The sequence below is a fragment of the Bombyx mandarina genome, chromosome 08, assembly GCF_030267445.1.
Source record: "Bombyx mandarina strain Sakado chromosome 08, ASM3026744v2".
Classification (NCBI taxonomy): Eukaryota; Metazoa; Arthropoda; class Insecta; order Lepidoptera; family Bombycidae; genus Bombyx; species Bombyx mandarina.
Genome location: NC_143215.1, coordinates 15,387,839 through 15,402,799, shown reverse-complemented (window position 1 = coordinate 15,402,799; position 14,961 = coordinate 15,387,839). Strand labels below are relative to the sequence as shown.

Below are 14,961 nucleotides of genomic sequence, written 5' to 3'. Positions count from 1 at the left end.
GCGCGCGCAAAAATAACTGCCCGCACTTTGCAGCTCAAAAACAAAACATCATAAAACGAACGTAACTCCACGCGAAATGCAGCTTTAAGAGCAACAATTCGTTTACATTTAAACTCGCGAGTTGCACAAACATCTCGTCCCGCTATATTTGGTGAGCTGACGTCAAACATGGATGCGCTCGCAGTCCGGACCACACTCGCGCAGTGAACGGTGCGCGCCGATATCAGATATGATAATTTTTTAATTCGAAAAACCATATCTATGGTAATAAGGTTAAGATTCAAATTTAATTAAATATTTTACTGTGGTTTAATCGCGTGAAAGAGCGCGATCCAGGCCTTTAAGTGAATTTATCAGGATTGCATTTTTCTATAAACGCTAATAGTAGGTAAGTTTTATTTTTAGGTATTCCATAGCTTTTATCTGTGATTTTAAGAATTTTACGCAATTTACAAAATTTGTAAATTATACAATTGTGAGTTATTTGTTTTGTAGTTGTGCTATTAATGTCGAGAAAAGATCACTGAAAATTTTAAAAATAAACACAACTACACAGTGCTATAGCGGGTGCCTGATCAAACGTGTCTTTCAACAGCGGCGTTCGTCCGTCCCGAGGTCGGACGTCGGGACACACATTCGCAAAAATAACGCAACATAACATCGAGCATAATTCTCAATGACAGCTATTTTTGATAATTACTTTATATTCCGTGAACCATAATCAAATGTTCTCAATTGAAGGGTAGGCTAACCGTTAATATGTATAATATAATTTATTCGATTTTATGTACACGCAAATAATCTTAATTCTTGATATCCTATTGATAGACTAAATTTATGTATGTTTTGTTAAGATTAAAATCTGTCTTGGTGATACCGGAAAGGCCACCGGGCCACCGTAATCATTCAATCCTACAAAAAATGTAGATATTTTTACGTTACTTTTGTCAGATTTTATCATTCGCATCTATCTGGAATGTTAAAAAAATGTTAATGTTGCCATTTTAAATTAATTAAAATAAGCTTTTGGTTATAACTTCAACATGCCTAAAATAATACATTTTATACACAAAGACCGCATATACAAATTTGTTGAACAATGCTAGCAATACATATCCCGTAACTTGGAGCAAAGTGTTCCTCGAATCTCAATTATTCGCGAGCTAGAGAACAACGGCAGTACCGACAATGTAAACAATAACAAGAGACAACAAAACTAGTCACCCGACAAAACAATTGTTTATTAGCCAATAATCAAATTAACATAAAAATTTAATGACGTATGAGTGATGAGAATTCGAACCAAAAACAAAACGCAATTCGTCAAGCATAACATGTACTTAAAAGTAGTACATTCGGCCTGCGAAGATTGTCGATAACCACGATATTGCCCAACGATAACTATGCTCGTCTCACTGAAACATTTAACGGTAGGCAGTGGCTTGGCTTTGCCTCTGGCATAACTGAGGTCCATGGGCGACAGTAACTACTCACCCTCAGGTGGTTCGTATGCTCGTCTGCCTACAAGGGCAATAAAAAAACAGGCTTACAATTCGCTTGTCGTCTAATTCATTCGAAGCATAGCAGGTCAATCTGGTCTACTGAGCCAATCAGGTCCTAGAGAAAACAAAATCTTGTTACCGCGAAGCGGCTGTCCTAGCGTAAAAACCTGACCATTTTAGTTTTATAAACGTTGCGTATCAGCACATAAAATTACACTACTGAAAGCAAGAAAAATAAAAAATTAAGATCACGTTACTCCTCTAATCTTTTTAGCGTCCTTTTGCAAGTTTTGCCCCTATTCCACATTATAATATGGTGTCGGTGCAACATGTTCTCTTATCATCAAGCCGCCACCCTGACGTCAACCCTCCTTGGGATATATCCAGTAGTATGTCTATTACATTGTGCCGAAGGGAGGACTTTTTTGTTTCTTCTTTTGGTTATCCTTCTACTTAATCCTTTTTTGGTTCCATGATTTGTATTTTACTAAAATAAACATTTAAACGTCCGCGAGTCATTATAATCATATATGCATATATTATATTAGCAGATATCATAACCATTATACGCCTCAGTTTTCTTTTGTTGATAAACATTAGAAAACAACTACAGTTGGCAGAAGGTAAAGCAAATCAAAAGTACTGCTATGAAAATTATAACCTTCATACCATTCAATAGATTAAACTTAATATTGGAGTAACTACTACAATCTACACGCTGTGTATTCATCTTGTCAATGAATCGTGTGGATAGTTGGCGTGTAAGGAAACTAATAACAAATAATGAACATAACTGAGTCTAATGCTTTCGATCACTAATTTTGTAGTTTTCTCCTTGTTGACGTATGTAGGTCGAACTTACGACTTTATTATAAACTGTTTATTTTAGCGGTTTCGAAAAAACAAATCGATACGAGAGTTTGCTTCTTCATGTGTCGACAGAACTTTTCTGGTTACAGGGTACGAAAACCTTCCGATGCCTTTAATACCAAACATGTCTACTGCAGAGTAAAAGTTATAGAATGCCATCAGGTGTGTGTAACAGTACCTGCGTGTATGCCAAAAGAATTGGCCCAAACAATCTAGTTCAAAAGGAAGTGTTAGTAAATGTCAAATTAGTTGGCGGTTTCGCTGCGCATTCGTAACGTTTGTGTGTCGCTAGATAAATTAGGTCAGAATTAACTGAAAACGTATGTAACTTATATGTAGTAACTGTATTCAAGAAGGATGCGTTTTTCATTTCGACTGGGCTTACGAGAAGATTGATTTGGTTTTAATAAAATGCACATAGTTATAAATTAAAAGAACTGCTATAGGATTGCTGTTATTCAACAATTAATTAATAAAAATCTAAACATCTTTAATGGGAAACCGAATTAAAGTTATATATTTTTTTATATTGCTTATGTGGGTGGACGAGCTCACAGCCCACCTGGTGTTAAGTGGTTACTGGAGCCCATAGACATGCACAACGTAAATACGCCACCCACCTTGAAATATAAGTTCTAAAGTCTCAAGTATAGTTACAACGGCTGCCCCACCCTTCAAACCGAAACGCATTACTGCTTCACGGCAGAAATAGGCAGGGTGGTGGTACCCACCCGCGCGGACTCACAAGAGGTCCTGCCACCAGTATTGTATTAAAACTCTCCTCGAATTATAATATGTATTTTATTTATTGGGAATTTATTTTAAAATGTGTTGTAAATGCAATGAAAAATGAATTGACTGTAATTTATATGTATTTTAAATATAGAATCAATTTTATTTATAGAGAACACGCGTAGAAAGCATCGGTGTTATTGACAGCTAGTACGAGTACATGAAAATACAATTTTTTTTTTATTACAATTGATAACGTCTAGCACAATCTAGTGATCGGGCGTCTTGTGAGTTCGCATGGGTCAGTACCACCACCCTAAATATTTCTGGTATGAATCAGTAATGCGTTTCGGTTTGAAGGGTGGTGCAGCCGTTTTATTATAAAACTGAGACCTAGAACTCATGTCGTCACAGCAGCGTCAGCTAGTCCCAACTACCTAAGCATAAAAATGTATGTAAATGTAAGATGTATAGGCGAGTTCTTGTCCCGTCTAATGTAATCTGTTAGGTTCATAAACCCAAAGAAAATTAATACCGATTTAAATATTTTCACAATTTCGGAGGCAATCAAGTTGTTGCTGTCATTCTCGCTACATCTCATGCTCACGCTAACACAAAGACCACGTCCTGACAATGATATTGATACCCGATCTGTTTTGAGTTCGTTCACACTGATCTGATTTTAATTCAATACTGAACTTCTAATATTACGTGTTGTAGGTCAATTGTGTTATTAATTACACATTTGTAGTGGCATTTTGAAGCTCCTTCGACAGTAAGAGATAAAATTTGTTTTCGAAACAATTTAGTATTTAATAATTGTGAACTTATAAATAGATATTTATGAATATTGATCTTATAATAGTGGCAATAAAAACGAGTTATAAAAAGCGAATGAAATTCAGTACGTTTACAACTTTTGTACTCATCCATGTAACTGCAAGTAGCCTCGAGAAGATATTCTACCTCCACCTTTTTTTTATTGCTTAGATGCGTAGACGAGCTCACAGCCCACCTGGTGTTAAGTTGTTACTGGAGCCCATAGACATTTACAACGTAAATGCGCCACCTTGAGATATTAGTTCTAAGGTCTCAGTATAGTTACAACGGCTACCCCACCCTTCAAACCGAAACGCATTACTGCTTCACGGCAGAAATAGGCGGAGTGGTGTTACCTACCCGTGCGGACTCAAGAGGTCCTACCACCAGTAAACCAGGATTGGTAGGCGACGGGCTTGGCCTAAAATGCTTTGCTAACATCTACCCAAGCAAGAGTAGGGCTTTGCTGAGTCTACCACCAGATCGGAATCGCGACCCGCTGAGAAGATCGACCGAGAAACTCGGTAGGCTGTGTCTGTGGGTTAATTTTTCATTAAAGCTTTTGATATATGTACGCAAATAAAAAAATAATTATCAGACTCGAAAACGAATTGCGATACGCAAGAATTTATGAGCGAACTATTTTTAGTTAGCCCAGCAGTCAGGAAGTATCCGCCGAACCGCTGACAGCGTACCTTATTTTTTTATATTCTTCATAAATCATTTTTTTTATTGCTTAGTTGGGTGGACGAGCTCACGGCCGTCTTAGGTGTTAGGACGTCTTGCGAGTCCGCACGGGTAGGTACTACCACCCTGCCTATATCTGCCATGAAACAGTAATGCGTTTTGGTTTGAAGGGCGGGGCAGCCGTAGTTAAAACCTTAGAAATCATGTCTCAAAGTGGGTGGCGGCATTTACGTTGTAGATGTCTATGGGCTCCGGTAACCACTTAACACCAGGTGGGCCATGAGATCGTCGTCTAAGCAAGAAATCAAAATAAAAACTTAATACAACGAGGTTGGAAAAAGAATATGAAATATAATTAAGTACATGACTTCTTCAAAACTTTCTATAATAATCTTATTAAAGTACTTTAAGATTAATAAAGAAAGTTCTGAATGTCGTAAAAAAAAAAAAAACCTAAAACCTACCACTTGCCTTGAGGGCTTATTAACACAGCTGAGCAAACGATTGGCCCGCCAAGTGAGCAAGCGCCACAGCCCAGTGACCCAGCAGCATGACGACACATTCACACTTAGTATCCAAATTTACCTGTACTGAAAACTCCGACTTCAATTTTGTCACAAATAAAATAATCCATGATTTTAAATGGTAGATATTGCTGCACCTTAATTTATTCCACCTTATATTATTTATTAAATATATATAATTAAACCTCACTTGTATATTTGGATACTTGTCATTATTCTACCTATGAAACCAAGACAAAGGCTTTTACAGAAAAATACACCATGGCTCGGATCGAGTTCGAAATAGTAGATATGAATAATACGCTTAACAAAGCCCTAAATGTTTTATAAATGTTTTTAGACAAAGAATCATGTCCTTTGTATTCCATACACGACAAAAATACACACTCATACGTCATTACGTGTGAACGTGTACATGTCATCGCGCCCGCCGAACCCCGCGCCTCTGTAGGGCAGCCAAAAGTCTAGTTTTACAATGTCTTTATAGTCGGTAGGTCCAGGAAATAGACGCAATGCCCCAGTAATAACTATTAATGAAAATCTCCCCATGAAAAATAATTATATCGTGGCAAGAATATCAATTCATTAAATCACTATCAATTTATTATTATTAATTGTAATTCATAGAAATTGAGACAATTCAATTATGTGGCATAAAAAATGAAATACATTATGCCATTGTCCTAGTTAATAGAAAGAAGATAAAAAATAAAAATCAACAAAACCCCTTTCCCAGGTAATTCTTAATTAATATTCCTAGTTGATTCCTAAGCCCTAGGCAGATTTGACCGTGTGCCAGCGAGCCACGGTGTAACGACCGACCCGTCTTCCTTCTATTCCACATTTGGCACACTACAACTAGCACATTCTCCACTTTCCACGAACTTCCAAGGTCCCCACTTTTCCTACTTCCTATACGCAGACAAAGAAATCTGGCGGAAATTATCATGTTTTTAATTTAGCATATTTTTGGAAGCTTACGGATAGCGCCGACTATTTACGGTGGGCGGCTCACTGCTGTTAATGAGCTGAAGAAACAACCGCTATGAAATTGGACGTCTGATTTTGATTACAAAAACCTAACAAACTGCGAGTTCATTTTACTACGACTAGGAGCGTTGTAACCCTACGTAGGCACTCACCGCCGCGCCGCACCGCGAACCAAACCAAACCAAAGGAGAAATCCACCTTATATTTCAAGCAGACTGTCTGACTTCATTTTAAGGCATTAACGGACGACAGTAAGCACTTAATTAGAGCCATGCTGTGTTCACGAGAATGTTTTTAGCTTAAGTTATTTTATCAGGTTAAGCTAATAAAATACTCGTGATTATTTAATATGGTATGTTTATTCCATATTAAATTATCAATGGAAGAAGAAGAACATCTTGCAACTGAGTCATTTATTGTGCACTTGACTGAAGTTGTGTGTGTTAAACTTATAAGATTAGTGAAGATGAGGATGTATGATGTGTATGATGGAGCCACATGAGCAGGATCGTAACGAATTAACATTTCCAATTGTCTTAATCGATCAGATTTCCTTTCATTATTGATTTACAATTTTTAGTCGAGATGTCGGGACTTACTAGATTAAAAAAAACACAAAGAAACCTCATGGACCATTAAATTAAGTCTAAACATCTGATTATTTGCATTAGTATCATAGAATTGTGATAAAATAATGCATATGATACTAGTGTTAGTCCCATAATCGAAATTCAACTCTAATCACATTTTTTCTCAACAACACCAAGTACTTATAATAGTTGTCGGTGACTGTGAATACTATAGCTGACTGTGAATACTATAGCTGACTGTGAATACTATAGCTGACTGTGAATACTATAAAGTATTCAAAACTGCGGAATTAATAATTTGAAATTAAATATCCACGTTATGCCGTAAAAGTAGTTTGAATTGTATAAAATATCAGTAAACACGTGGATCCGCAGACAGTCAACAAGCGACATTGTTTCATGGACGAGTCGGGCGCTTTTAAACCGCTTCTTTACGTAACGTAAGAAATTATATGCCGTATACATATTTTATGTATGTATACATGTATACATTTTGAAACAGTTTATAATTTACATCCACGAATACATTTATAACATAAATAATTGCGGCAATAAAAGTGATGTATTTCATGATCTGAAACCGAACGATCTCATGATCGATAAATTTATTTATGTATTCATAGGTTTTCGTTGAGATTGACGTTGGGCCAATAGTTTCGTGGTAGCGCTCACAGCTGTCAGTCACTGGGTCGGCAGCTGTCTTTTCTTAACATCCCAACTGATTTTAAGCGGAATCTGTCACTTGAACCTTGAGGTCAAGTAATGTCAGCCGGAACATCTCCTTATCACGCAACCCCTTGTTCCCTTTAAATTACACTTGCTGAATTACTTGCACGGGATTAACAAGCAATAATTAAAGCGCTTATCCGAACTTACGGAGATCACAATGCTCCAACACCAGGACCAAATCTCGATTATATGTCATTGTTAATAACATAGGCGGGGGGTCTCGTTCCAATCCAACAGCTTTTCCACCAGAGCGAGCTAATAAAAGTTTAAATTACCGTCAATGGCCGTAAAGAGAAGCTAACGGTACAAGTCGTTGCAATAATTTGCACAGTTTTAATGATTAGAAAACAAGACGCTTATACCCGGAGCTATTAATGCACATTTGCATCAATCCTATAAGTGCAACGAAGCGTAAGTGTCTTTAGTCAATTCGTTGTTTACTGCTGCAGATACATATCGAATGAAGACCTTTGCTACTGGAAGTATCATCAGCCCGCGCGGGTAGATATCACCATCCTGTCTGTTACTGTCTCAGGTCTCAGTAAAATTACAACGGCTGCCCCACCCTTCAAACCGAAACGCATTACTGCTTCACAGCAGAAATATGCTGGGTTATGGTTCCTACCCGTACGGACTCACAAAAGGTCCTACCACAATCACTCCGTAGAGAGCCATAAAATACCTAAAACATACATCATGAGTGATTTCTAAGTTGTTTTACACTATCTACCCTCCAAACGGGAGCAAGTGACTGCTCCATAGCTGAAGTGGGCGTGAGTTGGTACGTATCTACGGCAGTTCGTGATTCACGATACGCTGAATAATAAACGCCACTATCTCCAAGTTCTTAGAGAAGTTAACGAGGCTAACAGTCACGCTCATCTGTAATTAAACATTGCAACGATTTCTACAAACGATTCTCCAGCAGTTTATTTCCGGTAGACTTAACATCGGAGTCCACTACACGGCATCGCACGCATCGATCGCACGGTATCACTGGTGTGGCTTACAAGCAGAATACCAGATGATGTGCTATAGTAATGTCTAACCATGCCATTTGAAGGTAATGGTGAAAAAATTTGGACTATAAGCAAGCCCTTCAAAGCATTTAAAGTAATTAACAATTATAAAAAAATTTATAAGCTACCGGTTTTATGTATATTACGGAAGTGCAAACGGGTTTTGCGGACTTGTATAGCTGGATTCGATTCCCGGTCATCTAGTTAGGAACATAAGATAAACGCGAAAAATGAAAGGCTATAGTAAATCTCAACGTAAACCACAGCTTAAACAATTTAATTGTTATTGCCACACCAAAGAATTTATAAGCCCAGTATATTACACAAATCGAGCTTATGACCCATCTATAACATATAGGAAGTAATTAGCAGCGAGAGGGGATCTCTTTTCCGTGTACCGACGAATTTTGTCGTTCGAACCAACCAACTAACATCTTACCTAATTCTGCCGCGATGCTGTCGTTTGCTCTAGTTTAGAGGCGAAAAACCTCGACTTTATGTCTCAAGATAGGCGAATATTCACATTCTATCATATATGTATGTACTCTATCCACTCTATTTACTCATCAATATAAGATGGGCCATGAATTCCATCTGTCTAGAGCAATAAAACCAGAGTGTGGCCATTTTTGAGAGGTTAGAAGTGTTTTTTACAACATAAGACCTGATAATATGAGCCAAACGATAATAAAATTATAAAATAATTAAATATGTTTGGCTTAAATAATATAACTGTCATAAGCAATAAAGATACAGCTTAAAGTTTCTCTTTAAAAGCATTTGTTGGTCTTTGTCGGTGGAACTTTCACAGGACTTTTATTACCACTGTAATTTATGAAAATGCCATTGAATTAGCTGATGTTGGCAAGCGGATTGGATCCTGGTACGGACGTATAGAAATGGCCATCCATTAGAGACTTCACGTTATATGGGTCCAATCCAAAAATGTTTTCTTCACGTGCCCCCCTTTGTCATTGATGGTTTTATTGGGGACACACGAACTTCTGGTCCTCGTAATATTAAGTGGATCCATTGACACCACAGCATGAACGTCCCAGAGTTTCGATTCTCCGTTGGAGTTCGTAGTTAGACCTGTTTGGTTAATTATAGATATTCGGCGTTAGGATGTTATCAAATGTATATTTAGAAATGTTTTTGTGTGTATATAGGTTCCGGAACTTATAACACCGTAAAAAGTCATCGCTTGGTCGAATGCGGTTAAACTTCAACGATCCTTTCGCGGGCCCAGTGCAAAGCATAAACGCAAACAGCTTGGACGTTCCCGGAATCCCACCGGACCGACACCGGTATATCATATACAGTAGTAAAGTAATTATTCTGCTACCACACTACCATAACCTACCGCGTAACCCAAATAGCACCGAGAAATAGCACAGTGTACCTTACATTATTAGCGCGACCGCCGATAGAAGATCAGTGCAACGGATTTTTGGCAGGTCACCTCCCGGCGACTTATAACTAGTCGACAAACTTATCTACAAAGATAGCAGACGTGTTTTGTATCGCTTAGTGCGTTTCTAAAGATAAATTTAGTGTGATACTGTCAATTATGAACTCCCCTTCTCTCTAATTCCCCAATTCTCTATCATGTCCTGACCCTTAGGTTCAAGATTACACTCGCAAGATCAACGCACATGATATGACTCCATCGCTGTGTGACCGTCTATCTGAATAAACAAGTTTTGTCATCCCAGCAACTATGAGCTGTCGCCATTAAGTCCGGTTTGTTAAGTCGATTATCCGCAGCTACTCAATATTTGTACATCTCCTCCTAATTCTTAACGGTACCACATATTTGTAAGAGGAGCACGTTCTTGGCTCGCAAGAGAATGGGCAATAGAAGTATACATCGAAATTCTATGAACGATTAGCAATTAGGTAGACTGTGAACTCTGTCAAAAAACCCTGCCAAGGTTATAATGGTTGGAAACAAAGACGCAATAGTACACGTCTAATATAATCGCGAATGTGTGAAAGCTCGTATTAATGCTGTTCCTGGTTGGAACGTTGCCCGAGGTTCAAATATTTACGTTTTGCAACGAATCATTAGATATTTCACGTTGTCTGAGTTCAGATAACTAACTATGCTGACTTTCAACAGAACTGGTACATATCTATACACCACCAGGTCGAGTTAGTAGAACAGATCTTTTGAGTTCCGTGGGAGGTGCAGCGCCATACGGGGTATTTCGGATAAATTAATTGCCTTTGCATGCTTATGTCATCGCTCATACCTTATATTGAACCCAGACTTTTAAATGAACAGGATGGGAGAATAATAAAGCAACAAAGAGAGATTAATTAAAATTCTGTAATTAAAAAGAAACAACTCGTGAGATGACAATAGAACGATCTATACGTATAATTTTGTCGAACAATCACAATAGAGCTAGGATACGATTTTTCAAACAGTTATATATTATTATGCCTAATAACTTCCGTGCCAAAGAATCATCGAGTGATTTGTTTGTAGATTTGCATATTTAAATCCGTACAGATCAGTTCTATCTATTTTTACCATCCGAAAGCAACTACGCAGAACAACTATCGTGAGTGACGACATATGTGTTTGGCAATCTTTTAATAGGGCCGAGAGCTCATCGCGAATACAAAAAGCCCTAAAATTTAAAGTCAGTTCACTCACCTAGGAAAATTAGCCAACCTTGCTGACCAAGCATAAATCTACACCATCGGGTCATCGAACTTGTCGACTCATTCAAAAAGCTAACGAAAGCGACAGTTCTCTTACATTCATTGACGTGTTATCGTGATTGATCTAACAATTTACCTATACCGTGAGAAACGCAACATCCTATGTACTGCACGTCAGTAAATATCGTACTAGTCTTTAATCTCTAAAGGTTGTGGTTGAATTTTGTTCGGCTTGTGTATACATTACGTGCGTTTCGGTTGCCCCACGCTGCTATTTTTGAAGGAATCTTATTACTGCGTTCTAAATTTAGGTGAATTTATAATTAGAGTGGGTGTGGTTGAGGTAGTCTTGGCCAAACATAGAATCGAATTACCTTTACTCGATATAATATCCCGTTGGAATCTTTAGAACTTTGCGAGTCCGCACGGGTAGGTAACACGGTATTTACGTTGTAGATGTCTGTGGGCTCCGGTAACCACTTCACACCAGGCGGACCCTGAGCTCGTCCACCCATCTAAGCAATAAAAAAATATATATATATATATAACAGAAAATAGAATAGATAGAAAAATCTAGACGCATCTAAAATTCATTGTTGTCCGCAGGAGACAGTCCGCAACAGTGGTGGCAAGGTAACCAGCACTCGCACAGTCGAAGAGTTCGACGTAGATCAGTGCTGGGACGAACGCGTGCTCAGGAAACTCGTGAGTACTCGTTTTATTTTTGACTTTAGACATTGCCTTTTATCTAACTAGTCAGGTCATAAGTATTGTCACACAGTAAAAACTTTTATTTTAGAATGCTGGCCACAAAAAAGTTTATTGAATTCGAATTTCGAATTGTTCATGAAAATAAAAATGTATAACTTTTAGAATTTTACTCATTTTTAAATATGGAGTGGACGCTTAAAGAAGACCGTGTTGCAGTTATTGTTTTGCATCGTTCCGGTTACGCGCCAATTCAAATTTTTTACATACTGAAAATTTTTAACATAACCATAAGATTCGTTTATCGTACCATCAAACGATACAATGAAGACTCTAGTGTAGATGACAGGTCAAGAAGTGGTCGCCCTCAGTCTGTTAGGACTCCAGCAGTGATAAAAGCTGTGAAGGCGCGAATTCAAAGAAATCCCAAACGTAAGCAGAAACTGTTGGCCCTTCAGATGGGGTTAAGCAGAACCACGGTGAAAAGGGTTTTAAATGAAGACTTAGGGCTTCGGGCATATCGAAAAAAACAGGACATCGTTTGAATGTCGTCTAATGGACCTGAGACTGAAGAGATGCCGCGCTTTGTTGAAGCGGTACGCGGGAAAAAAATATCGGGAAATTCTTTTTTCGGATGAAAAATTTTTACCGTAGAAGAGAGCTACAACAAACAAAATGATAAGGTGTACGCACACAGTAGTGAAGAAGCGAGCAACCGTATTCCGCGTGTCCAACGAGGTCATTTTCCATCCTCGCTCATGGTATGGTTGGGAGTTTCTTATTGGGGCTTAACAGAGGTACATTTTTGTGAGAAAGGTGTAAAAACGAATGCAGTTGTGTATCAAAATACAGTCCTGACGAACCTTGTGGAACCTGTTTCTCATACCATGTTCAATAACAGGCACTGGGTATTCCAACAAGATTCGGCGCCAGCTCATAGAGCGAAGAGCACACAAGACTGGCTGGCGGCGCGTGAAATCGACTTCATCCAGCACGAAGACTGGCCCTCCTCCAGTCCAGATTTGAATCCGTTAGATTACAAGATATGGCAACACTTGGAGGAAAAGGCGTGCTCAAAGCCTCATCCCAATTTGGAGTCCCTTTTTTTTTTTTTTTTTCCCTACCTATGCTGATAGCCTTGAGAGGCTATTTCAGCGTACCCTAGCTTGTGTAGGTGAGCTCGCGGGGCTCAAACCGGAGAATTGCTAACACCGCCCTAGCAAGAGCAGTGCTTCGCAGAATCTACCACCGGATCGGAAGCGCGACCCACTGAGAAGATCCGGCGAGAAACTCAGTGGGCTTTGGAGTCACTCAAGACATCCTTGATTAAGGCAGCCGCCGATATTGACATGGACCTCGTTCGTGCTGCGATAGACGACTGGCCGCGCAGATTGAAGGCCTGTATTCAAAATCACGGAGGTCATTTTGAATAAACTTTAGTGTCATAAGAATCTATGTTTTGTTAAGTTTATTTTGGTATATGAATGGTTACATAATGAATAAACTTGTTTCAATTATTTTACATTAAACATGTGACAGAATTTATGACCTGACTAGGTATATATCTAAAAATGAATTGCTGTTCGTAAGTCTCGCTAAAGCTCGAGAACGGCTAGACTGATTTGGTTAATTTTGGTCTTGAAGTATTTGTAGAAGTCCAAAGAAGGCTCAAAAGGTAGATAAATATGAAAATACACAGAATTAAATAAAAATAACAATTTTGTTTTCCCTTTGATGTGTCCCCCGTCGAACGGATTCCTTTTGTTTGTTTTAAGTTTATTTCATAAGTAACGTCTCTTCATACCCAACAGATTCCATACGTTGCGCGCGACAAATCACTCTGTTTACGGATTGCATGTGTATTACCACTTACGTTTAACTCTCACTTTCGAGTGGTGACCGTCATCCGGTGGAATGGTAAAACGGTAAATTTATGTGTCATCAGTGTAGGGGTGTACGCACTTAAGTACATAATTTTTTGATGGTTAGATTTTGATAGCGGGCGCAATAAGCATATTATAATAGCATAGGTTTGTTGATCGGCTTACCTTGTATGCACTAGGTTATAAAATACGAGCTAAAATATGAATAAGTTTAAATTATTTAATCCAAATTGATACCGGGTGAAAGCGGGACTATAGTTAATTTGCTTAATTTGGTTCCGTCGTCTTTGTTGAACTCTGTTACGTTCCCTAAGCGCTATAACAAGTCAATCTTCAAACGAGATTTCAAAAGAGTAATTTTCGGTGTGCAACTATTTGGTAACACCTCTAGCATTACTAATATCCATGAGCGATGGCGACTTATAACCACATGCGCCGTAAAATGTTTTCAGCCGTAATAAAATTGACACTAAACGCGAATAATTTTCTTTTTGTACTAAATTTTGTCCACTCTTTCAACCCTAAATAGCTGAGCCGTGTAGAATGCCTAGTCATTGCTCACGCTATGATTTATAGACATTCAATTTTCTAAAAAAAGCACTTGTGAAATCATAAGGCTAGGAGTACAACAGACCCGTGACATGGGCACGTGGCTCTATAATCAAGGCGATGTTATGTAACTTTACAGACTGATCCTCCGGCCGGTTTCAATATTTCTAGATAATTAAGTTCTTAACACGGAACTTGGTCCGCGTTGAAAGCAAAATAAAAAGCGTGATCCGATCAGATCAACTCGCCGAAAGTAACCTTATCGAGCGCCACATAATGCCCATTTCAGCGTAATTACTGGTACAGAGTGGTTATTCTAATGCGGCGCCATTACGACAAAACGGCTCTCCGATGCTTCCAGTAATTTTGGTTTTGTTTTCATATAATATCACCAATATTGGATACATAGACTAGGGCGGCTACGATCAAGGTACGATCTATCAGTCAAGGTAATGGTAGGGCGTGTTGGAAGTTTCCTACAACCTGCACATTGTTGCCGTCAAATTGTCGTTGCTATACAACTTAGTTGAGGCTTCTGTCCACTGAGTTTCTCGCCGGATCGTCTCAGTGTGTCGCGATTCCGATCCGATGGTAGATTCTGTGAAGTACTACTCTTGCTAGGGCTAGCTGTTAGCAAATTCTCTCAGGTTGAACCCGTGAGCTCACCTACCCATCTGGGTGTATCT

General features: G+C 38.6%; 1 protein-coding gene across 8 annotated transcripts in view; it reads left to right on the top strand.

The window, feature by feature from the left end:
* The window catches only part of LOC114239545 (uncharacterized), a 70,889-nt gene that overhangs the window by 47,005 nt on the left and 8,923 nt on the right, over nt 1–14,961 (top strand). For all 8 annotated transcript variants that reach the window (XM_089729347.1, XM_089729351.1, XM_089729346.1 and 5 more), the window contains one exon: nt 11,742–11,840. In XM_089729347.1, the coding sequence (XP_089585473.1) occupies nt 11,742–11,840 (99 nt within the window). The remainder of the gene's footprint in view (nt 1–11,741; nt 11,841–14,961) is intronic.